The 25,796-nt window shown below is 41.8% G+C and overlaps 3 protein-coding genes across 6 annotated transcripts in view; 1 reads left to right on the top strand and 2 right to left on the bottom strand.

Moving 5' to 3' along the window:
- Positions 1–1,005: 1,005 nt before the first annotated feature.
- Positions 1,006–11,038, bottom strand: ehhadh (enoyl-CoA, hydratase/3-hydroxyacyl CoA dehydrogenase). 3 transcript variants are annotated; one of them, XR_011585191.1, is made up of 8 exons: positions 10,878–11,038; positions 10,049–10,152; positions 8,751–8,920; positions 8,284–8,395; positions 7,544–7,657; positions 3,999–4,340; positions 1,776–3,595; positions 1,006–1,741 (listed from the first exon to the last, which is right to left on the bottom strand). XR_011585191.1 is itself a non-coding variant. In XM_070838638.1 (7 exons), exons 1-7 carry the CDS (start codon positions 10,949–10,951, stop codon positions 2,343–2,345), a joined length of 2,160 nt encoding a protein of 719 aa, XP_070694739.1. In that variant the 5' UTR covers positions 10,952–11,038; the 3' UTR covers positions 1,006–2,342. The 3 variants fall into 3 exon arrangements, 2 of the variants coding, with proteins under 2 accessions (XP_070694739.1, XP_070694738.1); XM_070838638.1 differs by having other exon boundaries at positions 1,006–3,595; positions 7,553–7,657; XM_070838637.1 differs by having other exon boundaries at positions 1,006–3,595.
- A 1,604-nt stretch (positions 11,039–12,642) lies between these two features.
- On the top strand, positions 12,643–17,340 carry tmem41aa (transmembrane protein 41aa). Of its 2 annotated transcripts, XM_070838298.1 has the most exons (5): positions 12,643–12,839; positions 13,622–13,772; positions 14,363–14,524; positions 15,877–16,015; positions 16,502–17,339. In XM_070838298.1, the coding sequence occupies exons 1-5, from the start codon at positions 12,697–12,699 to the stop codon at positions 16,720–16,722; spliced, it is 816 nt and encodes a 271-aa protein (XP_070694399.1). In that variant the 5' UTR covers positions 12,643–12,696; the 3' UTR covers positions 16,723–17,339. The 2 variants fall into 2 exon arrangements, with proteins under 2 accessions (XP_070694399.1, XP_070694400.1); XM_070838299.1 differs by lacking the exon at positions 14,363–14,524 and having other exon boundaries at positions 16,502–17,340.
- A 4,480-nt stretch (positions 17,341–21,820) lies between these two features.
- Positions 21,821–25,796, bottom strand: part of igf2bp2a (insulin-like growth factor 2 mRNA binding protein 2a) — a 48,956-nt gene continuing 44,980 nt past the window's right edge. Inside the window, exons 12-16 of the mRNA XM_070838661.1 lie at positions 25,536–25,658; positions 24,982–25,056; positions 24,631–24,762; positions 24,030–24,143; positions 21,821–23,090 (exon numbers count right to left, since the gene is read on the bottom strand). Coding sequence (XP_070694762.1) covers positions 22,992–23,090; positions 24,030–24,143; positions 24,631–24,762; positions 24,982–25,056; positions 25,536–25,658 — 543 coding nt within the window. The 3' untranslated portion in view covers positions 21,821–22,991. The remainder of the gene's footprint in view (positions 23,091–24,029; positions 24,144–24,630; positions 24,763–24,981; positions 25,057–25,535; positions 25,659–25,796) is intronic.

Here is a 25,796-nt window from a genome sequence, read left to right on the forward strand (position 1 = left end):
GGGACCGAGCCGAGGTTTTACGGTCCACGTCGCCCAGGAGGCTTTTCAACTGGAAAACGGACGCGAAAAGACGGTGGCTGGATCTGTGAATCCGGAGCAGCTGGGTGTCAGCGCTCACACAAAGGGTGGAAACATATCCTGTAAAAGTGGAAGGACGTCAGTCAGCGAGATGTAATGTCATATTCAAAGCCTCCCATGGTCGCGATCCACACGTCTCTCCATCCTCCCCCCGCGTCGTGAAGCTCCTCTGCGCGCTGGTGACGAGCGTACGGAACAACGGCGCGCATCTGAACTTCATCACACAGCGGGAGGAGTCCACCAACACAAAGCCAGCTGCTCTGCGCACTTCAAACACACAGCCAGGCTTTCATCGGCCCCTTTAAAAAGTTCAAAACACCAGCGTCTGGGTCCGACATACATGCATTCTCCAGCAAAAATATAAATTAAATCACAAAGAGGCTACATTTTCTGGTTGTTCACCAATTCTGTAATCTTGGTGATATTTCATAATCATACAGGCTGTTACATCATAATTTTATGGTGAGCAAAGAAACAAAGAAAGGTTCAGAAATAGTGCAGTTGCAGACAAAATGGAGCGGCATGTATAATCCAGCTGCTCAGTCTGGAGCCTTCGGCCGCTAGATGGCAACCCCAACATCTGTACGGTGCAGGGCGTGAGATTTTCTTTGGGAATGAGCCATTGATTTATATAAAAGCATTTTCAGCCCTGCTGCTTGTCTCCCTCAGCTCTCCCCTGTCGCTGCTGCAGCTGGGTCAGCAGAAAACAGGAACCAGACACACACACACACACACACACACACACACACACACACACACACACACACACACACACACACACACACACACACACACACGCACACACACACACGAAGAGGAGTTTTCACTTTCCTCCTCCAAAGAAGAACACATCACATGACATAGCATAGCAAACTAAAATAAAAGTCAATACATGAGTAGATAAAAGATCTTTATTGAGGCATCCTGATAGATGTAAATAAGATTTTTATCATTACAATCGTACATAAAGTAAAAAGTGCACCAAAAGTGAAATCATCCCCTCTGTATGCAAATATTAATTCTGAGTGCGATTAATTACAATTTGGAGCTTTTTAAAAACTCAAAGTTTAACCGCAGGTTGTGATCTGGAGGGTCTTCATAGGAATCTGCTGTTAGAAACAGACAATACATACAAATACATTCAAATCATTGTATTTCAGTAGATTTTTTTTTGGAAAATTCTGTAATACATTGAATCCCCAGTTTAATAGACTCATTCAATAAAACAGCCCTGCAATACATTCAGTCATTATAAAGCTTGTCATGTTTGATTCAGTTAATGTATTTGAGAGGTGTTTCATTCAGCTCTTTTAGTCGCTGTAGCATATTTAAAAGCTGTTTCTAGTATTTTGACCACCCAATTACATACACAACCCACGTCAATATATTGCAAACTGAATCAATATCTCTGATCCAGTGTCAACAAACCTCTGTAAACTTCATAAAGATAGAAGTTATTGCAGGGCTGTTGGATTGAACTGCATGATATTGTATGGATGTACCTACTAAACTGGTAAGTCGATATAGATTCAGTCAGATTATTAATCACAGAAAGCACAACAGCCTCCAACAATATCATTCATAACCACAATATGCAGACAGGTGACAAAATGAAAAGGAAAAACCTTTCAGGTGAGTTTTCTACAGTGAGGGGATCTGGTGGCTCTGGTGTTCTGTAGGGGGCATTTCGCTGGCACGGTTTGGGTCCACTTGTTCCCTTAGACAGAAGGATCAATGCAAATCAGTGCAAACTTGTTCTGAGTGATCACCTCTATCCTACCATGAAATGGAAGTGCTCTTTTCCAGGATGACTATGTCCCCATCCATAGGGCACGAGGACAAACTGAATGGTTTGATGAATATGAAAACGGTGTGAGTCACACGTGGTGACCTTCGCAGTGACCACATCTCAACCCCGCTGAACCCTGCTTTGGACAGACTGCCAGACAGCGCTCTCCAGGACCACGATCCATCATTAAAACGCCAAATGAGGGAATATCGTTGGGAGGAATAATGTTTATCCCTCCAGTAGAGATCAGAGACTTGCATAATCAATGCTGAGGTGAATTGAAACATATCTGGTAGCACGTGGTGCCCTTACACTTTACCGAGATACTTGAAGTTGCTTTTTTCTTTTAATTTGTCATCCATCTGTACACAAGAAAAACATCACCATTTCTATAGAGCACTATATAAGCGCAGCCATTTACGTTTATCACAGTATGAGATTTCTCAATAAAGAAATTAAAGCCAAAGTGTGAGATTTAAAGATGGCTGTGGAGTTTCTTGATGACTTCCCTCCACCTTTGGACAGGTGGGCTGCCACTGGCCACCAGCCTCCTGAGCAGGCCGCAGGGCTGCAGGTAAGGCACGTCAGGGTGCGCCTGGTGGTAGTGCTCCAGCCTCTCCAGGACCTTCGGCAGCCCCACCATGGCGGCGTAGAACATGGGACCTCCACGGTGCCTGGGCCAGCTGTAGCCGAACACGTAGATGGTATCGATGTCTTCAGGTCCCGCAGCTATTCCATCCTCAAGGATGCGGAAGCCCTCGTTGATCAGGGCATAGAGGCAGCGCTCCAGCACCTCCTGGTGGTGTATTTGGCGTGCCACCAGGCCATGACGGGCTCTGTACTCCTCCAGAAAGCCGTGCAACCAAGGGTCAGCCCTGGCAACCCGACTGCCGGGTTTGTCATATTGGTACCACCCACGGCCTGTTTTTTGGCCAAACCGTCCCTGCTCACACAGCAGGTCTCCCAGGGGGCTGTACCTGCGGCCTTGTCGGATTCTAGCTGATTGCCCTGACGCCGTGCCGGGCTCCACCAGCCCGTCCGCCTTCCTGACTCTCCAGCCCACGTCGAGCCCGGAGAGGTCGGACATTCTGAACACACCCATGGCGAAACCAAACTCCTCCAGAGCTCGATCTACCAACTCGGGTGTAGCTCCCTCCTCCAACAGGAATAAAGCTTGCTCCATGTACGGCTTCAGCATGCGGTTTCCCACAAAGCCACGGCAGTTGCCAACAGCCACACTGACTTTGCCCATTTTCTTTCCCAGTTGCATGGCAGTGGCCACGGCTTGAGGAGAGGAGCGTGGCCCATATACTACCTCCAGCAGCTTCATGACATGGGCTGGGGCGAAGAAGTGCATGCCGACCACGAGCTCTGGGTTGCGGGTTTGAGAGGCCAGGTGGTCCACGTCTAGTCCAGAAGTGTTGGAGCACAAGAAAGTGCCTGGTTTACAAACAGCGGACAGCTGCTGGAAGATTTTCTTCTTCAGGGCCATGTCCTCAAACACAGCCTCAATGACCAGGTCGACATCTGCTACAGCCTGGATGTCCTGGCTGTAACTGATCTTATCCAGCGCAGGAGCCACCCCGTGTCTCTTAGCCCCTCGCTGCAACATACCAGACACTGCCTGCTTCGCCTCCACCAACTGCTTCTCCTGGGTCTCCACTGCTACCACAGACAACCCTGTCTGAGCCAGGGCCACTGTTATGCCTCTCCCCATGGTGCCGAGACCTAATGGACAAAATTACATAGTGACTACAGAGAAATTACCTCAGAATGACCAGTCACACAAATGTCACAGACATTTCTGACCAAGAAAAAGTGCAGTATACACAAGTATCAATCACAGAAAATTGTGTTCCATCTGTAAATAGTTTCAGCCTGGCAGCACAAAGTTTTTCCAAAGCTTGCAATTTTAATGCACAAGCTGCTGAGCTTCACATATCCAGATTGTCATATATCCAATCCTCCCTGCAGGGAAGAGAGAGTTCATCCATTTACACTCAGCTGAACTGTAAATGAGGGCTTAGTTTCCAAAGGCAAAATGAATTTGGAGATGCCACACAGATGAGATAGCATGCTTGTGCTTATTGAAAGCTCAAACGAATATAAATTAAAAGCCCAAAGCTCTTACCAATCACGGCTGCTTTATGTACAGGCCTGGGTTTGCTCGTGTCCCAGCAGGCTCCACTGGGCATGCTCCACCTGCCAACAGCTCTCTGAGAAAAGAAACAGTACTGCAGGGCGCGGGCCTGGCCTGAGGTGAAGAGAGTAGCCATCAGCTCTTTCTCCCGCTCCATGCCCTGAGTGTAAGGCAGAGTGGCAGCTGCCCGCACCGCCTGGACACATGCAACTGGTGCTATGGCTCCGCGGGCACTTTGGCGCACCTTATGCATCACCTCCTCAAACAGAGCATCCAAATCAGACGGGCGTGGACACGGATGAGTGCTTATGCGACGGGCATCCAGTGGCTGACCTGAAATAGAGACAGTGGGGGTAAAAATGACCCCAGAGGAAATGCCTCTTTACTTGCAGTTCTCCCCTTTTTGCTGCCAGTTAAAAACGTAAAGTAAATCAAACATTTACTCTAGAACGATACGTCTGTACATGTACGCCTCTGCAATTTTATTTTCTAAGCTGAAAATTGCTTCCTAGTTTCCACTAGCGTTGCCCCCCACCCCCCGACTTTCTCCAGTTTGCCAGACAGCACTGTGGGTGTAATTGGCCACTCGCTCACTAGATGCCCCAGATGCTTCTAAGAGCAGAGTGATTTGACAGACCATTTCCAAAATAATTGGAGGGACTCTGCCAGCGCACTGTTACAGTTCACCTTGTGTAACACTGATCTGAAATGAAATGAAAAGCAACAATTTGGTTCTGGGCAAAATAGTTAGTAAATTTTTCCAACTCTGTGAGCAAAGGGGGGTAAATTGATTTTTTTTTTTTTTTTTTTTAATTTTCAGGCCTGTGAGCAATGCTACATTAAGGGAGCAATTTTCTTGGTGAAACTACATGAGAGGATTTAATATTAGAGCCTAAAAAATGTACAACACAAGATTTCCTGTCCGCGGTGATTTAAGCTCGGGAACAATGAGAGTGAAGACGAAGGCCACTCTGCTGCAACCTTGTTAAAAGCATCTTAATTCCCATTCCTGTCTCTTCTGACATGATTACATGAGACAGTAGTCAGAATCCTTCACAGCTCCACTGAATTACACTCAGCCGTGGGTCTGGGCCAGAAACTGGGTCACCATGGCAAAGCTTAAAGGGACAGCAGCCACATCTGATCTGTTATCTCCACTCAGTTCAATAACAAAAAAATTTGTCTGATACAATTAAGTCTCAATACATGAAGGAAGAAGAATGGATGGTGAAGGTCAATTCGGGCCAGTTAGATGTACATGGTGTCCACACTGAAATGCCAGTGAGATGCTTTGTGGTGCTGCAATGTGATTCCAATGTACTTTAGGAGGGCATTATTGCAGCGGTTAATCTGTAAATGGTTGAGCTGTGTCGATGGATTTATTGTGCAGTGAGTGGAAAGCCTGGTCGTCCTGACAGATGTAGAGGGCAGATGTTGCAACTGCTGGGGTAAAAAAAGTTAATCTCGTCACCAGCAGTGACTTGACTCTGTGCATGTGGGAGGTTTGTGTGTGTGTGTGTGTGTGTGTCTGTGTGTGTGTCTGTGTGTGTGTCTGTGTGTGAGTGCATGAGCCCACATGTGCATCAGTTTAACACAAACTGCCCGTTGTCCAAATATATACCCATGATGCAGCTTTACTGCCGTGTAGTGTTTTTATATTTGCATCTATGATTGTGACAGACTAAATTTTTCTGTGCCGGTCGACTCACCAGCCGTGCAACTCTGCGTCGCAAACATTCACACTTGGTTTGTAAATTTAGACACACATTTCCTGTCCCTGTTTAACACTCCTGCTAATCAATTCAAGACTGGAGTATCCATCACAATCTCCACAGATTTCAGTCCTATCTCCTCAGATCTCCCATCTTGTATGCTGTTGGCTTCTGTGTCTGACTCACCCTAAGCTTTGGCTTTACCAACAACACTCACTTTCTCACCCACGCAAAGTCATCTTGGCAGTGTTGTGTAGAAAAAGAGTATTTGTAAAAAGCACAAAATTGCAATTATCTTTAGATTAAGTAAATTCTGCTTTACATGCAATCCTGGAGACACATGGTTGTCATTTTGCTCAGATGTAGTGAGACTGTTTGCTATAGGTGCAAGATTAGACACAGACTAACAGGTTTCATGCTAATTTAAATGTCTTAGAGATGATCTGCCACCCCCAAGCTAACAACACTTGAAGATGACACCTCTGAAACAAGTATCCCACTACGTGCAGTATAGTCATGAAAACATCCTCTCAAGTTAATTTCAGTCAAAGGAAAAAAGGCTCTTGTACAACCAGGGCTCTGCTGAGACAAAGCTTTAAAAAAAAAACCTTCACCTCACGTAACCCTACAATGTTAACACACAAAACCACACACCAGAGTAGGTGGTGTGAGTATTAGTTCACAGTGCCAGAGGGATTAAAACGTTCTAAAATGCATAAAGGAATAGTTTGACATTTTGGGAACTATGCTCACTTGCTTTCTTGTAGCGAGTTAGATGAGGAGCGAGATACCACTCTCATATTTGTATGTTAAATAAGAAGCTAAATCCAGGAGAGAGTCAGGTTTAAGTATCTTAGCTTAACTTAGCATAAAGACTTGCAGCAGGAAGAAACATCTACCCTGTACCTAGTCCAGAACATATTTGGTTTTTGTACAGATTAAACAAAAAGACATGATGTGTTGCTTTGGAGTTGCTGGTGGGTAGATCTATTTTTAACCTGTGAGCAGAGCCAGGCTAGCTGTTCCCCACTGCTTTCAGTCCTTATGTTTGGGCTAAGCTAAGATAATATAAGCTAAGATAAACTAAGCTACTACTACTAGTAGTGTAGTTTTAAGCGTGGGAGTTGCACATATTTTGTCATCTAACTCAACAACACAGCAAATAAGTGTATTTCCCTTAATGTTGAAGTATTCCGTTAAGATAAATCAAAACTATATAAACATGGTTGCAGTTTTGAAGAATAAAACCATCCCCTGCAGTGAAAGATTTTGTGTCAGAAAAAGACACAATATATCATGTATATCATAATATATATTAAATGTTGTTTTATTTTTCAGTTCAACCTACTTGTCTTGTCTCTCAGTATTATCACAATGTTGCAAATCTGAATGAGTAACCCCGAACACAAACTGAGAAACCCTTTCTCGCAAGCTGCAGGGACGTGGCACACTTCAGCGGTCCTTTCAGCGGGTAAATGAGTCTGATTCACGTGTTCAGGGAAATCCTCATCCCCCTAAATGACCGGCGAGAGCCCATTATTAATATTCTAGGAAAGTTTGTCCCTTTTCGCCCTTCTGAATAATGCAGCAAAAGGAGTGAAGACATCAGAGCACATCAGACAGAGCCATGAAACATTTATGGCTGCTGTGGTGAAGGATCTGCCAGCCGTGTTTTCTGCTTCCTTTGACTGCCCCAACCTATATGTCGACACTTCTTGATGTCGGACTTACCCAAAATAACTGCTCTAGGATGAATTTCTCCCCGTTCCTGTGAGTAAAATTATAAACCTGTGAGGAGTGAGCGGTTTTTATATCAGTGGGTACCTGTCTCACCTGCAGCACTCAAGGCAAACTTCACAGCTGCGTCCACAGTGTTGTGATCAGTAACCACGTCCACTATTCCAAGTTGCAGTGCCTCAGCAGCAGTCACATGGCGGCCTGTGGGAGACGTGGAGGGCATCAAAGGACTATATGGGGACATGTGGCAGCTCAAATTATTACATGAGGAATATTAAGACGTCCAGGTGGTGTCATGGTCAACAGTATAACAAAAAAACACCATGTTAGATTCTGACATTTATAACATAAAAGCAAAAAGAAAAAGATGCTGTAGATAGCTACAGTTTGCTTAAATTTGTAAATCTCAGATAATCTGATCAGAGATGTGACAGGCAGAGAAGACTTCTCTGGCAGTGGGTGCAATAAAACTAAACACATGCTGACCTCTGTTGGCCATCAGAGTGAACTACCAGGCTCTAAGGAAGAACAGCTGCACCCTTGTGCCCAGGCAGGGTTTATTTACAATCAGCAGCTCTGCCAAGGCAATCTTAATAACCGATTTTCATGATTATAATATGCAGGGACATCTGCATGTTGCATTAATTTTGAATCACGACTAAAATATGACAAAATGTGCACACACAAACAGACCCCTGTATGGAAAACAGAACAAGATGTATTGTGATATTTCCATGTGTCTAGTTTAGTACTTTAAAGGCTGCCTAAACTTTTATTATCATCTATGCAACAAAGTCAGTCAGGCAAGGTTAACCTGTCTTTGCTACCTGTGGTGATGAGGTTCAAGGCAGCTGGGACCCCGATGAGCCTTGGCAGACGTTGGGATCCCCCTGCAGCTGGCAGCAGACCCAGAGTCACCTCTGGAAGCCCCAGTCTGGCCTGAAAGGGCACAAATGTACAAAGTTTGATGAATGGATGGTGCTGAACAGTGTGGGTTTGCATGACATCCACAGAGACAGTGTCTCTGGTCAGTAAATACACAACATGGATTATTACGGAGCCTAGAAAAATCTTTGCGTCTCAAAAATGTGTGGCAGTCAAAGAAGGCCACATTTTTCTTAGTTGACCTTGCAAAAATGTGTTTCTAATGATGAAAACATAGCAACGACTCGATGAACAGTCATTCTCTAACACGTAAGACAACCCTGTCAGTTAGACACTGATGCAGCTCGACGCCAACATTAAAGAGACACTGACTGAGACAGACAGAGCGCGATCTGAAGCATGAACTAACTTTAGAGTGTGCGATTCGATAATGACAGCCCAGCGCCAGCTCCAGGCCTCCACCTAAAGCGATTCCCTCTATGGCTGCCACCACCGGCTTGTGCGCGGCCTCGATGGTGTGGATCATTGGTACCAGTGGAGGCCCGCGCATGTCCGACCCAAACTCCTTGATGTCCGCTCCTGTTGTGAAAAATTAAACTGATGATGTTATTGTTCAAACAGAAAAGATATACTGTCATATGAGGTGCATCTGGCTCCATATTAATGTTTGCTTCTGGATGTCGTCTCTGGATGAATCAACACACACCAGGAGCCTCGCATAAATATTCTCCAATAGATCATGTTTATCAAATAACACACAGTTGCACTTGTTGTTAAATAAACATGAACTGTTGAGGAATATTTATACGAGCCACCTGGTGTGCGACGATTTACCTTTGATTTTGCCATAATATAATTCCTGCACCCGTGATGGTATTTTTGTGAACACTGTGTATGCAGCATTTCTACGTGTTCTGAATGAAACCCAAGTTATGTAAAAGAGGGTAGTAAAGTCCTGCCTCAACTCTTCCCTTCATGGTTGCTTCCAGGCTGATGTGTGTCCCATGAATCACCACGACACGACACAAACAATAATGTTTAAAATGTTTGAAATCTCCATCTCCAAATCTCCAAATCCAAAGAAAAGCTCCAAAGCATTTTTACTAGTTTGATTTGGGAAAGTTTGTTGTATAATATTATATTTTTATTACAATACATGTAATTCATTATACTTATAATTTATTATAATATATTTTTTGCACCAAAAACTATCTGTGCCTCAAATTTCCAATTATTATATAAAAGTTCAACCCAGTTTTTACAAGGAACAGCATTCATTTCTTTTATTTCAATCACTCCCTCGGCTGTGAGAAGTCATCTGTTGTGCATTACAAACTCACTGAAGGGAAGACATCCAGGGAACACAGTGTGATGTGGAACTACATGCAGCCATCATCTGCAATCAAAATGTCATTGAGTTGTGCCTTTTCAAATTTGTACCTGATGTGATAGATATTATCGAGATATTGTGTTCATTGGTCTGTTGTTGTCTACTGTTTGTCTCTATTGTTGTTATAATGTCAATGCTGCCTTCTTGTCCAGGTCTCTCTTGGAAAAGACAATTTAATCTTTATGAGACTTCTATATTTAATATTTATTTATTTTTCCAAAAAATCTCATCTCTGTCAAATGAAAACGACTGACTTGGAGTTGTGCCACCATTGTGACGTTATGGGGAATAGAAAAGAAAAGGAAATGTGTTCATACCACCACAGAATATTCCATTCTGGCCACAGATGACCACAGACTTCACCTTTGGGTCGCTGAGTGATCGCTGCACCGTGTCAATGATGCCCTGCCTCACTGCTGCACTGTATATGAAAAAAAAACAAATTTTTACATTATTGCTCAAGTTTATCCTTTTGTTACCCTTTGAGCTCTTATTGGCAGGGCTTACAGTACAGTAGAGCTGCAACAATATTGAATTAATCACTAACTATTCTGATTATTGATTTATCGGTTTGAGTAATTGTTTTAGGCTTCGGGAAACAGTGATTGAGATTTTTCACCATTTCTGACAGTAATGTGCAAAATTTGCTGTAAGTATGAAAAGTTATTTAGCACAGTGGCCACTGTCGGTGTCATAATAAAACTCTGCTATAACAAAATTATGTCATGTTGATATAGTTACTGATTCATTTCCGTGTAAGCAGCCACATTAAACTGTAGCAGGTCAAAGTCGAGTTAATTCACTTCTTTATATGCAGTTTGTTTATCTACAACAATGCAACATACATTTTAAGTACATTTCTGCAAAGTAACTGCTGTTAAAAACTACATCACAGTTCACAAATGTAGTGGCGTAGAAGAATAAAGTAGAATAAAAAGGAAATACTGAAAATACCTAATGATTTATCAAATCAATGTATTCTCTTTGGCGCACACAGTTATGCGTCTTTTCTTGAGCAGGTTTTGGGACAATAAATGCGCCTCTGACGCTCCTGTAAAAGGCCTCTGACAAACGAGCCGTCCCCACACCTGATAAAAGAAAAACACACCCGAGTACCACAGACTATTATTACTGACTTCAGCTCACCTGAGCGCGTTCACGGGCGGGTTCTGGAGGGTTATGAGGCCAACGGACCCCGAAACACGAGTAAACTGAGCCATCGGACCTGTCGACCAAACTCTGCAGGATGGCGCACTGATTTCTGGTGTGCAGACTGAACTTTGTAACTTCCCCTCTGATAGTAGGACGGCATTACCTTTATCACACTTTCACCACCATGAAAACAACTGTGCAGATTTCCAAACCGTCTTCTTCGTTGTCTCTGGTGGTTTGAGGCGGGCAGCATTACCGCCCCCACGTGGCCCGGAGCTAAACTACAGTCTGTGCTGATGCTTGTCTGGTTCTGTTTATAATAAGGTAAGACTTTATTTGTCCCACACTGGGGAAATCTACTTGTTGCAGCAACAGAGGAGACAGAAAAGGTGCAGAAATAAAGTGTCAGTAGCAGAATTAGTGCAAACAAGGTGTGTGCAGTAATATGCAGATGAACTCAATAACTGTGTGGTTAAACTGTCCATCTTAAAGAAACATGCCACTATCAAACTTTCAACTCGAATTAAAAGTAAGCTGTGGTGAAGGAGCTATTCAAACCTTTTACTGAAGTAATGCTACTAAACTAAAAGTCCTGCGTTCAAAATGGAAAATGTACTTAAAGTATTAAAAGTAAAAGTAGCCGATGCAGAAGAACAGCCCCTGTGACTTGTTATACTATCCTATACTATATAATTAAAATTTGCTGGGTGGCCCCTGAAATCTCCTCAAGGACCCCTGGGTGTCCCCAGACCCCTCTTTGGGAACCACGGACTGTATATATGAGAAGCTCCTCATCTAACTCGCTACAAGAAAGCAAATGAGCATCCTCCTGATAATATCTAACTATCCCTTTTAGCTTTTCTGAATATTTTAATCCTCCTAGTTCTCCTACCGCCCTCTGGTTTTGTTGTTAACATTTTAGGGTTACGTGAGGTGAAGGTGTAGGGTTTTTTTTTAAAGCAGTGTCTCAGCAGAGCCTTGGTTGCACAAGAGCCTTCTATTCTTTTGATTGAAATGAATTTGAGAGGATGTTTTCATGACTGTACTGTAGGTAATAAGTTACTTGTTTAAGAGGTGTCTTATTCAATTCCAGCTGTTTGTTGTTAGCATGAGGATGGCAGCTCATTTCTGTGCCAGCTTCTTTTACTATTACACAGTCTATGGAACAAGCGTCCTGAACACCTAAGGTCATTTCAATCAGGCCTTAAAACATTACTCTTTACTGTGGCTCCCCAATAGAGCTACATAACTTCTTTTAATTTGTAACTATTCATACACATGCTTTTATTATCTTTTAAGACATCTCCTCTGAAGCTTTGACTATTCATTTTCTTGTGCTTTTCCCTTAGGCTTTTCTATCAACTGTTTTAGGTACTATTATATAATACTATTGTGCTATATTAGTACCTTAAACAAGTCCAGTTGACTTTTGCTCAACTCCTAAGGAATAACTATGACCTGGATGACTGAGAATCTTCACAGACTTCTTGTGCTTTTATTATCTTTTACATGCAATTGAATGTTTCTGTGTCTTGTTTCTATTGTGTTTTATGTCCCTGTAAAGCACTTTGAATTGCCTTGTGTCTGAAAGGTGCTATACAAATAAATTTGCCTGGCCTGAGCCCTGATGTTACCCCCTCTGGTGCACCAGGGGGCGCTGCGCACTGACTCAGGTGGTTTGTGATCTGACATTAAATAAAGAGAAGAAGAAGCAGCAGCAGCATCAGGGCTGTTGTTCCTGTCAGTGACACCGAGCAGCAGCAGCAGCAGCAGCAGCAGCAGCCACCGTCCTCTGGCTGACAGAGTGAGGAATATGCGCTCTCTTGTCGGACTGAGCTGTGTTGTGGTTGCAGCCAGTTTGTACCTGTACTCTCTGTCCCTGCACCTTCCTGCTGGACCGGGACCAGACAAAAGACAGCATGAGGAAGCGGCGGAGTCCGAGCAGGAACCCAGCAGGTGACCGAAAGCAGCGCTGTTAGCTTTTAGCCACAGGAGATAAAGTCTCCTGGTTATTATCAATGTTTAAGTCCCTCTATGTGGTGTTTAAATCGCCTGCTGTCACCGTAAGGCTGCTGTCACCAACGCTAGCTAATGTTAGCATGTTCAGCCCTTCAGTGTTTTCACTCACACACACCTCGACTGACAGCTGTGAAGTGAAAAAACAAATATTAGCATTCATGAACTCGTTGCCACCAAATTTTGCTCTTGTGCCCATGATAAGCGGACAAAACTGTAATTAATGATATTTTAAGTGTATGTGAATTACCTGATTATTTAATTGGTGATGAGCTATATTTAATAAATAGAAAGATGTAAGTTATTGTTATTTTAATTCATTTTACTTCTATTTTATTTATTCCATTAAATGAGTAAGTAATCATTAAGTCTATATAATATTAAAACATGGGGAAACCTTAAGTTGAACAGGGATGGTTTTGTATTTTCCTCTGAAAAACGATTAGCTGATTATCACATAAAAATAACTTAGTCATTTTCTGTCTAAGCGATCAATCAACTAATTAACTAGTGTTATTACTAGAAAACAATGAGATCTAAACGAATAACTCTTTTAAACTCCAATTTTTGTTGAGTATTTGTTCTGTTATTTATATATTTCTTTGCCATACTCAGTGTTAGTATTAGAATTTTTTTCTTTTGTCCATATTTCCCAACAACCTGGTCCGTATATAAAAGAAAAGTGGACGATGTGACTAACTTCCATCTGGATGTTCTTGCAGGTTGAAGTTCCCTTCAGACTTGGAGGAGCTGAGGGAACTGGCTGAGCTCCTGCAGTTTTACAAGACGGAGCACACCGGATACGTCCTGCTACTCTTCTGCAGTGCATATCTCTACAAGCAGTCTTTTGCCATTCCTGGATCCTCGTTCCTGGTAAGGTAAAAATAGTTTCAAATGTTCTCCGTAGTGATGCTGGATAATGAGGCAGACATGGTGGAAAAGGGGAGAAACAGTGGATGTTGACATTTCTCATGTTGCATTTGTTTAAACTAAGCACAATTAATCAAAGCAATTTATTTGATCTTCATGGGTAAGAATCAATCACAGCATTGACAAATATGACACATGGATTTAAATTTGTTAAAAAAAAGCCTCACTGTAGGTGCTAAAGAAATAAGGCTTTCATGCAAACACTGAAAAGGCCTGCATGCGGCGTGCAGCTTGGATCCTTTCTTTAAAGGCACACTGCAGAGGATGAAAATATTCAGCAAGTTCAAACGACCAAGAGCCATCAGACATGCTGGATTTTGTGGCAGCTTTTCTTCCCCACTTACAGTAGCCGAGTTGCAGCACAGAGAAGCCTCGACCACACACACCACACGCTGGTTAAAGTGACGCTCGCCCAACGTCTCACAGTGAAAACCACTTTTAGATAACAGCGTACTGCTCTTCCTCCACAAGAAGAGAGGTACAGTAGATCATTGCACTCACATTGACGGCTTCCTCCACTTGTCATTGCGCAGAACATTTTAGCAGGAGCCATATTTGGACCATATGAAGGGCTGCTGCTCGCCTGTGTGCTCACCACTGTGGGCTCCACCATGTGCTACCTCCTGTCTCAGGCCTTTGGAAAGAGCTACATCGTTAACCTCTTCCCCGATAAGGTCTCCATGCTACAGAGGAAGGTAAACAACTAATCCAAGGCAACAAATATTGAAAGTGTTTTTAGAGAAATATTTGATGACATCCAAACTGGTAAAAATGGACCAAGTTTAAGTTCCAACAATTAAGTGCATGTAGATCTTCTACATACGCTTACCATCTTACAATGCTCAGGTGAAAGAGGTGAAAAGACAAACGTGTGAGTCGTCGTCAGGGTCTGACCCAAGTCCAGGCAATGATGATTGTTAAAGTGAGACGTAGACAATATTTATCTTCACCTCAATGTCATGCTCATCTTTACATTCTGAAATCACACCTGAACCCTGATTCACAGCAACACAAAATATATCTCATCCAACCCCCTGTTTTAACTTTCCATTCTCAGGGTGCAGATGAAAAATATCCCTGTGATTCTAGTCATGAATTCTATTAGCATCTGTGGTGTAAACCTTCACAGGTTTAAACACCTCCCCTACGGTGTGATACATACAAACATCTTTTGATTTAGTAGGAAATATGACGCCTGTGTTAAGGGGAGGTGATGCTGCATACTTACAAATCATACTCCATATGTACTCCTACATTATTTAATTACTAGTCAAGTATATATTATTCTTTCTAACACGAGAGCTTTACTCCACACGTTATTATATGTAAGTAAATATGCAAAGTTGTAGAACGGGTGATAACAGATTTTGTTTTCCAGTGTTTTTCACCCAAATGTGTCTGATCCTACTAGAACAAGGTCGAATGATTTTATTTTTAGTGAGTTTTCAACAACATAAAATACAGATTTTTATATTCATATTGTATATAAAACACCAGTAGATTGCTGCATTGAAACAAAATAAAAACACAGAACAGAAATGCTCCTTTTTCAAACAATTGGTCATCTTTCCAAGATTCCTTTGTGTAAAATACAATAGGCCTAATATAAGCAGGCCTGCTAAGAAAAATAATTATTCTAAAAGTCCAGAAACTATATTGTCTGTAAGAATTAGTTAGTCCCCCCTTTTTTTTTTTTTTTTTTTTAATGCAGGGTGTCCATATGCTCTCAAATACATGCTGTTTAGCCTTTAAGATATACATTTAAAATATAAGTTATCCTTTCTAACAGAAGGCTTGAGTCTTTTGCCACAAGAGTAAAATAAATGTTTTGGAACAAAGAAAGCTGAGATCTATAAGTGCTCGTTCATTTTGTTTCTCCAGATATAAACCTAGCAGAAAAAGATTTTTTTTTTGTTATTACAGTATCAGAAAACGGTGTAACATAATATTGACACCCACAAGAGAAATTGCAAAAAAAGAGAGCATGCATCTGCCGTCTCTCCATTGATTGTAACATCTCGTTTAACATCTCATCTTCATCTCCCAGGTTGAGGAGAACCAGGACTGTTTGTTCTTCTTTCTGCTCTTCTTGAGATTCTTCCCCATGACTCCCAACTGGTTTCTAAACATGTCTGCCCCGATTGTCAACATCCCCATCACCTTCTTCTTCTGCTCGGTCTTCATCGGTAAGCACACAAGGATCGATGACTCGTTAGCGCTGTTAGTAAATGATGTGAAGGCACGCTCTCCACGCTCATCATACTGCACATCGTGTACTCGGGAAGCCTGCACTCTTAATCAAAACAACACAGAACATGTTTCCCCCAGATTAATAATATGACACTTCAAAAAAAGGAACTCGCATTCACCTAAATGAATAATGAAAAGGACACTTTAATGGTTGGTCACATTAGACTTCATGCCAATCAAACCCAACAATATTTGTCCCTCTATCACATTGTTGGTTTCAACGTGTGACTGCAACGTTAGATGAGTTTCAAAGCAACAAGTGATAATTATGTTGCTGCCAAAACTGTTATCAAACACTCTCTTTGGAGCAGTGTTGCTTAATATGTGCCTCCAGATTTAAAATGTGTGAATGCATCAGTTCAAAACAGAATACCAGAGCATTTCTCTCAGCACTGCAAATAAAGCTTCATCTGCTTTCGTAGGCCTCCTGCCGTACAACTTCATCTGTGTCCAGACAGGCGTTATGCTGTCGGAGGTGTCATCGCTGGACGACTTGTTCTCCTGGGAGCGGCTGCTGCAGCTGCTGGCCATCGCCTGCATGGCCCTGCTGCCCGGCGCCCTCATCCGCCACTTCAGTCAGAGGCGCCTCAAGCTGGATGTCCAGTCACAGAACGGGCTCATCACAGATAAGAAGGTCCAGTGATTTGTTCAGGGGATTAGTTCGTCCCCTGGAGCTTTGATGCCCTTTGCTCTCAAGAGGGAATGTATTTAAAGTGGTGACTCTTCAGAAAAACTTTGTGCACACACGTGTGTAAAGGTTTGATTCATCTGGAGGGCTTCTCCTGAGCCACCAGGAGAGGGATTGCTTTTAGAAAGAGAAGATTTATACAGTGGGATTTAAAGCCAAGTATTTTGTGTTACCAAACGTCCGTGTTCCTGCGCCTGAACTTCTGTGGCCGCAGTCTGCACAGTGTATGTATATAGATGTGTGAATTAATCATATGGAGGGAGGGAAGGATTTTAAGGAAGCTGCTCTTGTTATACAGTTATAGCATTGTTTCAGTGTAAACAGCGTTTTTCAAGTGCCTGTCATGCAGCAAACTTCTACCTCCGACATGGACATTTGGAAAAGTAAATGTGATGGCCCACCCATGTTTCCGGAGGTGCACCACTTTACAATAAGACTACGCTCATAGAGGATAGAGAAGTTGTTTATAATTAGGTTATTGCTTTGGTTGTAAGTAACTAAAATAGTTATAAACAAGTTATGACACAGTTTTCCATCCATGCTCACTGTCACTGCCTACTACTCATTACTCTAACTAATCAGTTACTAACATTTATAAGTGCCAAAAGGGCACCTTATTGCAAAGAGTTAAACACATCACCATCAAGATAATAAATACGGTGCAGATAAATGTGGGCTCACTATTTGGTAAACAACAGTTCACTGTTATACTTTTTATGTAATGTGTTATATAAATTTATAAAGCATTATATATAATTATAAAGCATTTATAAATCCTTTAAGGGTATTCCAATTGCAAAGTGGTACCTTTCTGGTTTTGTGTGAATCATTCACTTAAATACTAATAATGTTTGCAGCATATACGATACAACTTTTTTTTTTTTTTTGACAAGTACAATCAGCAATCTCAGTATGAATTGTAAAAGAGTGGAGAGTTTTTACTATTTTTCAACTTTGATATCAGAGTTTTTTCAAACTGTAATTTGGGGACCAGATTTTTTGCCATATTCAGGGTTCACTTGCAGTAACCAATCGAATTAAACTATGATCTAAATGTACAGGCCTGTTTTACCGTGTCATGATATGTAATCAGCTGAATTCTTACCTGAAACTGAATGTGCAGTCTGAGGCCCCTGTTAAATCGAGCCTTAATATTTCTTCAAAATCCTTCTCTTTGCTGCCTCTTTTTTACGGTCCGTGTGTCTTTTGTTCAGTACTGGTCCTGCGTGATCTGCGCTGCACAAAGTGTTATTTTAAAACTCTTTATTTATGTGGGTTAAGATGCAAAAATGTTTTGTCAGCATTCTGTTTCTTCAAAGATGTAAATCCTTTGTGTAATGCAATTCAGCCTGGCTGGTACATTTGTGATACGTCGGATCACAAATGACGCGACACCTTTTCCATTTCAGAGGTGAAAAAAAGCCTTTTAAAATAATAAAACAGTAAACACACGAAAACTGCATTTTTATTTTCAAATGTTCTTTATTGCTCAGATCCAGGTTGCTCAGCAATACAGTTCACTCACAACTCAAAACAATAGCATGGCTGTTACCAGAAAGGCACGGATCCACAGTATGTACTGAAAATGGATCATATGTCTGTCCAGCACACAGTCACCGATTACCTTGAGGTGTTTGGGACCTTTTGGCCCGTGGGAAATGTAGGACTTGAGGGTTGTGACCTACTGAGGAAACAAAAGTAATCTCCCAAACGGTGAAATGCAGTTAAGAAATGGATCCATGTAAAACCACTACTAGTGCTATATGAAGTGTAGTACATACTGGATCGCCTACAACAGTCTCATGCAATGCTTTGTGTTTTCTAATTTAACGACAAGACAGGACAAAAAAACACTGCTGTGGTTCTGCATACATCTGACCAGACTTAACTAAATCCTTCCTCAGCTAATCCATAATTTTTGGATGGTTTGTTGAATGCCCTCTTTTCTGTTCAGTCCCAAAGGCAGAACAAGTTTTATCAGCTTTTTCTAAAAAAAAAAAAAAAAAAAAAGTCAGACCTGGATACTCTGTCAACCCTCCTTGTTTGCATGTTACATATTCATCTATTTTGCCATTCTGATTCCCAAATCTGTTCAAAATCCTAGCTAGGATATTTTTCAACCACGATTTAACAACTAGTATTATTGGTAGTCATCTAACAGGAATGAATATTAAAGCAAAGAATCCCAGCTACTGCTCCTGACTACATTATTAAATCAGTGTAAATGACGAGAAAACCAGATCAACAGAAAAAAAAAAAAAGCCTAAACTATCCAACCACCATGTGATGACTAACAACACAGTTGTACACCCTCAGTGATGTGTGTGATTGTGGTTTTCTGGTACTGAATATTAATGTCTAGCAACACCCCACAAAACCTAGAAACACCAATCCTTGGAAGTAAAAAAAGAAAAAGGTTACTATCATCTTGCCAAGTTTCGCCTCAGATTGCGGTTGGCTTGCAGATGTCTCGACAACCAGGATGCCGTGCTGACAACACCACAGTGAGACCGAACCAGCGAGAGGGAAACCAGCACTTACTATATAAAGAGCCAAAAACACAAGAGAGACAGAGGTCTGAAGAGTCCTCTGCAATGCAAGAAAAGAGCCGCAACTCCAAAACTGCTCTAAAAAGCTACTCCTGACAGTCAAACAAACCATGAGCGACAAACTACAATTTCCAGTGCTACTGTGAAAAGCCACTTTCTCCACGACACGTCCTACTACGGTGAAGCAGAGCACCACAGGAGTCATGCGTTAAGAGGAGAAGCACCGTACTGCATTCGTGTGGGTAAGGTCGGGGTATTTCAAATCAGGTCTGGTGAGCTATCATCATCAGTATGAGGTACTGTACCGGCTGTGGGGAGGCTTGCTGCGGCAGCCTCAGGCATTGTGTGAGTTTGATAGACCTTTTTCTACGTGTTATTTTAGCACTGCTCGTCTGTGTTCACTGGGACGAAAAATGATCCACTCATCTGATGACAAAAAGTCTGCCCTCCAAACGGAAAAATCAGCTCTCAACACTTAAAAGAACTCCAAAGACAAACACTAACTTTCACTATATCATTCATTTATTTAATTATTTTGCCCTACATCGGTTTTAGTAACTAAAAGTCAGCCTTGGATTCTGAGAGGTAATTCTGAAATATACAGCACAACAAAAAAAAAAATGTTTTAAAATAAAATAAAATTGGTAGATTGATGAGAAAACCATTTAGAGGTCAGTTTTGAGGGAAGCTGTGACGCTCTAAACTTCTCCCACCGTCTCTCACAACGCAGGTGCAGACTGGTAAGTGTTATAGAGAGACAGAAAACGATGCATTTATGTGTGACTCTATTGTACATGTTTACAGATATACAGTTATCTTGTCGTACACAGTGACATTTCAACGACTTGTTCTACATTCTACACAGAAGACTAGGGTTTTACACCATGTTCAAGAGTCCTGTCAGTGTATTTTTGCAGCTTCGTGTTTTCTTCAAATCAACCCCAGAGTTTGCTGTTATCAAACAGAGCTGGTAAGATTGAATTGGGTTGTTATAAAATCCATTATATTCACAAGCGAATAAACTTCATTGTTGTTTTAAAAGTCTAAAAAAACCTGGAGGTACAGTCGGGAAAAACAGGAGGTACAGTTGGTTAGTTTCTGTGTTTCTATCAACTGATTTGTATCTTTTCATTTCTTTGATGGTGAAATCAGTACACAACATCCACATTCAGAACCACTTCGGGCAGGTATGTACCCCTTAGATCCTGCTCTTCATTCCTTTCTAGCAAAAATCAACTTGGAAATCCTCTGACGTGAATCGTTAAGAGGTTGTATGGCGTCCAGGCAAAGACAGTCCAACAGAGTTGACTACGGTTTACAAAGTTTCACTAGTCGGCTGGACCTGAAGAGTTTAGAGATTACTGTAGATCTTTTCTCTTGTTCTTTTTTTTCATTAAAAAAGAAAATTAAAAACGCTCAAAATGATCAGTTAACAAGGCATACAAAATGTGGAAAAAGGGGAAATGAAAGATTGGACTGAGGTACCCTGAAGCCTGAGGTAGATCACAATACTGACATGCGCACTGTTCACATCCTGACCAAAGTTAACGCGGTGGTTCACTTTACTGTTCTCCTATTTTTTCAGGTTTTTATTTATATTAATATTCATAGTCTAGTTTTCAAGAAAATAAACACTTCCCTTCAAAATAATATGGCAGTGTCCCACTGAGGAAAAAAAGAAAAGGACTTTGTTTTCTTTTTGTTTCTTATCAATAGCTCTCATCACAAAATAGGAAAAAAATAGATTCATAAATATTACTCTCTCTTTTTATATATATATACACACACACATGCACACACGCACACACACACACACACACACACGGAGGAAGCTGTGCGTATTGGCAATAACCTTGTGTCTCGAAGATGAAGCTGATGGATGAAAGGTGACAAATTAAGGCAACAAGCTTCCACGGTCTCCAAAGTAAAGCACAAAGGGACACCAGGACCTGCGTGTCCAGCATGCTCGCAGAGCGGTCGGCCAGCTCGCCAAAGCAAAACAAAAAAGGAAAAGTTAAAAAGCAAAGTGTGCGAGTGAGAGTGACAATCTGTGTGTCTGTGCCTCTGGCCCGGCCTGCTGGACACGGCAGGGGTGATATTTCTAAAAAGGCTGCATATTGTACATTCACAGCTGTCATGCCGTTTTAGAAAGCTCCCTAACAAGAGACGGTTAAAGCCAAACGCGGCTGCGGTCTCATTTGCGCTTGTGTGTGTACCACAGGTCATACAGTGCCTCCCCATAATCCCCCCCACCCCACCCTTCCCACCCCCTCCCTCCCCGAAGCAGCCCCACCCCTCTAACCCAAACCTTTTCCTCACTGCCACTCCACACACCACGAGCCCGCTCCCTCCCCCGTCCCCTGTCCGGGCCCTCGGCTCACATTTTGCGTTGGCCCTCGTGACGTCCTCATAAGGCAGAGCGTGTGGCGGTGCACATTCAAAAAAAAAAAGCAAAGGTGCACCAATAGTTATTTTTAAGACGTCAAATTCGTCAAATTCTTGCTCTGATCGTCGAGGAGGATGCCTTAAGAGGCATCCTTTTGATTTTTTTTTTTAGGACAAAAAGCATGAGTGTAGATGTACTCTACTGTACAGCATGGGAGAGTGATACCAGTTTACTGGCTAAAAAAAAAAACAAAATCCCTCTGTTGCATTTAACTTTTGTTGAGCGGAGTGGCAGTCAGTTCAATGTTGTTAAAGGCTACAGAAAAAAAGTGTTTCTTGACGACAAATATTTTTATCCTATTAAAAAAAAAAAAAACACGATGCCAGATGAGAGAGAGTGATGAGAAAGTGAAGCAGAAATTAAAAGAAAGAAAGGAAAAAAAAACAAAGTAAGTGTAGCATCAGATATGAATGGTGAGAGACATTTCAAAGGGACGTTATCTTTTGCGTTGGCACACACACAGGATTGTTACAAAGACTCAAAACCATTCACCATGTTTACTTATAGGGGTTTTCTTTTTGATTTCAGTGGCCTATAATGTGAACAAACCAAGGAAACTGCTTTATATGGCTGTCACAGCCCAATCAATCTCTGAAAAAAGCAAAATATTAAAAACTACACCAAGTCGTACTGTTATTTTGATAGAAAAATAACAGTGCATACTCTGTGTGCATCAATATACTTTTCTACTCTGTATTAATACTGCTAAGGATATTTAATCTTGCAATCTTAATATCATCTCAAACTCTGGTGAGAGGTGTCCATTGTCACTCGCTCTCGCTCTAACCCAAAATATCAATCACAATGCTTTGTATACTCTCGTGTTAATACAGTTGCTTTATCTGTTTGTTAGGCCTATGTTAGTCCAACTAAAGAGATAACGTAATGCAGGGCGACATACTATTTCCTGTTTACCTTTTTAACTGTGAAGACAACAGTTCCCCAATTCTCTGCCATTTCCACCTTTCTTGTAGATTTTTTTGGTCTTTTTGTTATATCAGTATGGTTTCTCCCACCCCATCTGCTCTCACAGGGCTGGCAGTGCACACAATGCCCTCAGCCTTTGGCTCTCACTTGTTTCCCCCCTAGTGAAGTTCTTTGGTTTTGATCCCGGTGCTGCTGGTCTGCCCTGCATGTCCCCCTTGGCCTTGGCCTTTGTCTGGGTAGGTCTCTGTCCGTTTGGGAGGGCTACATTCATTGGCTGGCGCCCACTGGAGCCACTCCGCTGGTCACTTGGAGTGGTGCGGTGACACGGCGGCGCCCTGCTGGTGCTTCTGTTCCTGCTGTTTGACCTGCTGAATGATCTCCCGGATCTTCCTCTGTGCAGTCTGTTGGAGAGACATCACACGCAGGACTATGTGTTAATTGACACAAATGAAAATACTGGACGCTGCAAAGGAAAGTGTCAAATAATGTGAAAAGTAAGAGTGTTATTTAATAGAGTTAAACTATATGTAAAAATCTGAGAGGCAGACTGTTGATGTACAGATAACTGTGTGTGTGGGACAGGGTGAATTTGTTTTTTTTCCTTTTTTCTTTTTCATTTGTGTTCCATTTTTTCCCCTTCGGTCATCTGTCATTATGTTAATATATTCTTGTGCTGCCCTGCGTGAACGAACAAAAAAAATTGAAATAAAAACCAAAGATAGTGACCTCTAGCTACATTTAAATTGGAAAAAAAAAGTTTTTGACAATGCACTTCCTGTACACTTATGATTCAAAGACTGGAATGCTGTCAAAAAAACTGTTCAGCATCAAAGTTCATTTTTGGCCTTGGAAGTATATTTTTGACAAACCAATCCTAACTCAAGGGCCATTTTTTTCCGGAGTGTTCAACTACACACACACACACACACACACACACACACACACACACACACACACACACACTCTTGTCATGTAGATTAATCTGCTGACATGCAAGGTCAGTAGTTTTTATGACTTTGTGACTGGTGCACACCAAGTTATACCAAGACAACTGAAATTACAAAAAACTGTGCACACCAATGAGTGCCAGTTCAAACCGAGATGAGCATCAACACATAATGTCACACACAACGTCAGACTTCTTTGCATTCCTCTGTTTGTTGTAGATTACATGACTTTTAGCGCTTAACTGTAACTCTGCTTACGCTGCCTACATCACACATCATAGCCGCTGTGTTCATAAGAAACGAGCCATTCCTTTGGTACGTGAATCTGACATCAGCCTTAAACACTGACAGCACCTATGCTAGTTCACAGGGCCTTAAACCTTGTTGTCTTACCTGGCTGGCAAAGAAATGCCCGCTGATTTTCACAAAGACCTCGTCGTTCTCATCTGGAGTTTGGTCCCGCGGTACGATGACCTCAGCACTCGTAAGGTTCTGCAGCTCGTTTACCTGGAGAAAAAGATCATTACGATGCTTTCAATTACACCTCCAGCCTCACTTACAAAACGTACTGCCATTATTGACCAATAAACAAAATATCAAACTACGGTAAATGTGCTATTTAATGAACACCAATCACAAGAGTGGAGCAGCCTTACTGATAATTTACTACGGTAAATGATCTTGTGTAAAAATGTTCGATAGTGGCTAATTCCAATAAAAAAGTTTTTCGTAGAGATTGTTGTTGTTGCCGCTGTTTTTTTTCTTCTAGGTGTGAAGTGGAAATGAAAAAAATATAAAGCAGAACAAAGAGCTTTCTCTTCATTGCTGTCTAACTGTTGCTTTTCCATTTAGCCAAAATATTTCTGATAATTATGGAGATCCAAACTACTATCTATGAGAGAATGTAAAATAATGCACTTTTAATTACTCAAAGAAGACTACATGCAGTATGTAACGTAGTTTCTACTTGCACAGTTAAAGTAACTTTACTCACCGTCTTGCCACCTTTACCGATGACCCTGCCAGCTGCAGTAGAGGGAACCTTGATGTGCGTCTCCAGTTTGACCTCTTCCTTCGCTGAGAAGAAGTTCTCCTCTTTCAGCTTCCCAAATATCCGACCTTGGGCCTGGAATAAAGAGGAAGGTATGAGGCACGGAGAGACTGGGGAAAACGGGGACACACAGTGATCCACTGCAGTTTACTATAATACAGGACAAAAATTTGTTTTCTTCAAATGTGTATGTATCGGTTTTTAAGCAGCATTTCTTTCCTCAAAGTGGTTGCACACAATTTCAGCATGAAATAATTTTATTTTAATTCATCTTCAGTCATTCATATTCATTACCTTAAACTGAGCCTCTGGGGTTCCAGTAATGATAACCATCCTTTCGGTAACATCTGGGCTCTCAGCTGGGGCGATCTGACACACACACACACACACACACGGGCGGGTTATGGAGACAAATAAGCAGAGAATATGGCTCAAAGCTGGTGATCTTACTCTGTGGGCATTCAATGCATGTAACCACTGAATCATCTGAGTAGTCCTACAAATTCCTACAAATACATGAATCATCGCCTTGGAAAACGCTATGAAAATTCACTGACCAGTTGTTGCACCTCTCCAGACGGGGCTTTCTGAAGTGCTCAGCCAACTAGTCATCTCCTTTTTTTTGTTTGTTTATGACCATAAATAACTGACATCATCAGCTGTGGTCCATGAAGTACTGCTGACTCAGCCAGCACTGACTGCCAACATGATAACTTCAGCTAAACGTTTGATGTGAAGCTTTAAAAAACGGGACACATGGAACTCATGTTTGTCGACTCACCCTTACTCCCAACCCTGCTCCCCCCCCCTAATTGAAGTCAGCTCTCTGTTGATGCTAACAAACCCACCTTGATGGAGGCGCCAGCAAAGTGGGCAAGTTGCTTGATGTGCTGGCCCTTCTTGCCGATGAGGGCCCCAACTGCCTGAGTTGGAATAAAGAGGTAGACAACCTCCTGTTCTTGAGCCTGTTGCTGAGAAAGAAAGAAAAAAAACACAGAAAAATATATTTCACAACACTTTTACAAAACGCTATACAAATGGTGGCAGACAAAAACATTCAAAACTTCTTTGAAAGTTTGAGTTTGTTTTTTTTTTTGTTTTTTTCACTT

The sequence above is a fragment of the Pempheris klunzingeri genome, chromosome 10, assembly GCF_042242105.1.
Source record: "Pempheris klunzingeri isolate RE-2024b chromosome 10, fPemKlu1.hap1, whole genome shotgun sequence".
NCBI lineage: Eukaryota > Metazoa > Chordata > Actinopteri > Acropomatiformes > Pempheridae > Pempheris > Pempheris klunzingeri.

Coding starts and splice junctions, on each gene's coding strand:
- tmem41aa (XM_070838298.1), top strand. CDS start 12,697: ATGCGCTCTCTTGTCGGACTGAGCTGTGTTGTGGTTGCAGCCAGTTTG. Junction 13,773..14,362: donor TTCCTGGATCCTCGTTCCTG/GTAAGGTAAAAA, acceptor GTCATTGCGCAG/AACATTTTAGCAGGAGCCAT. Junction 16,016..16,501: donor CTTCTGCTCGGTCTTCATCG/GTAAGCACACAA, acceptor CTGCTTTCGTAG/GCCTCCTGCCGTACAACTTC.
- ehhadh (XM_070838637.1), bottom strand. CDS start 10,951: ATGGCTCAGTTTACTCGTGTTTCGGGGTCCGTTGGCCTCATAACCCTC. Junction 8,396..8,750: donor ATCGAATCGCACACTCTAAA/GTTAGTTCATGC, acceptor GTGCCCTTTCAG/GCCAGACTGGGGCTTCCAGA. Junction 3,596..3,998: donor ACATAAAGCAGCCGTGATTG/GTAAGAGCTTTG, acceptor TTTGTCCATTAG/GTCTCGGCACCATGGGGAGA.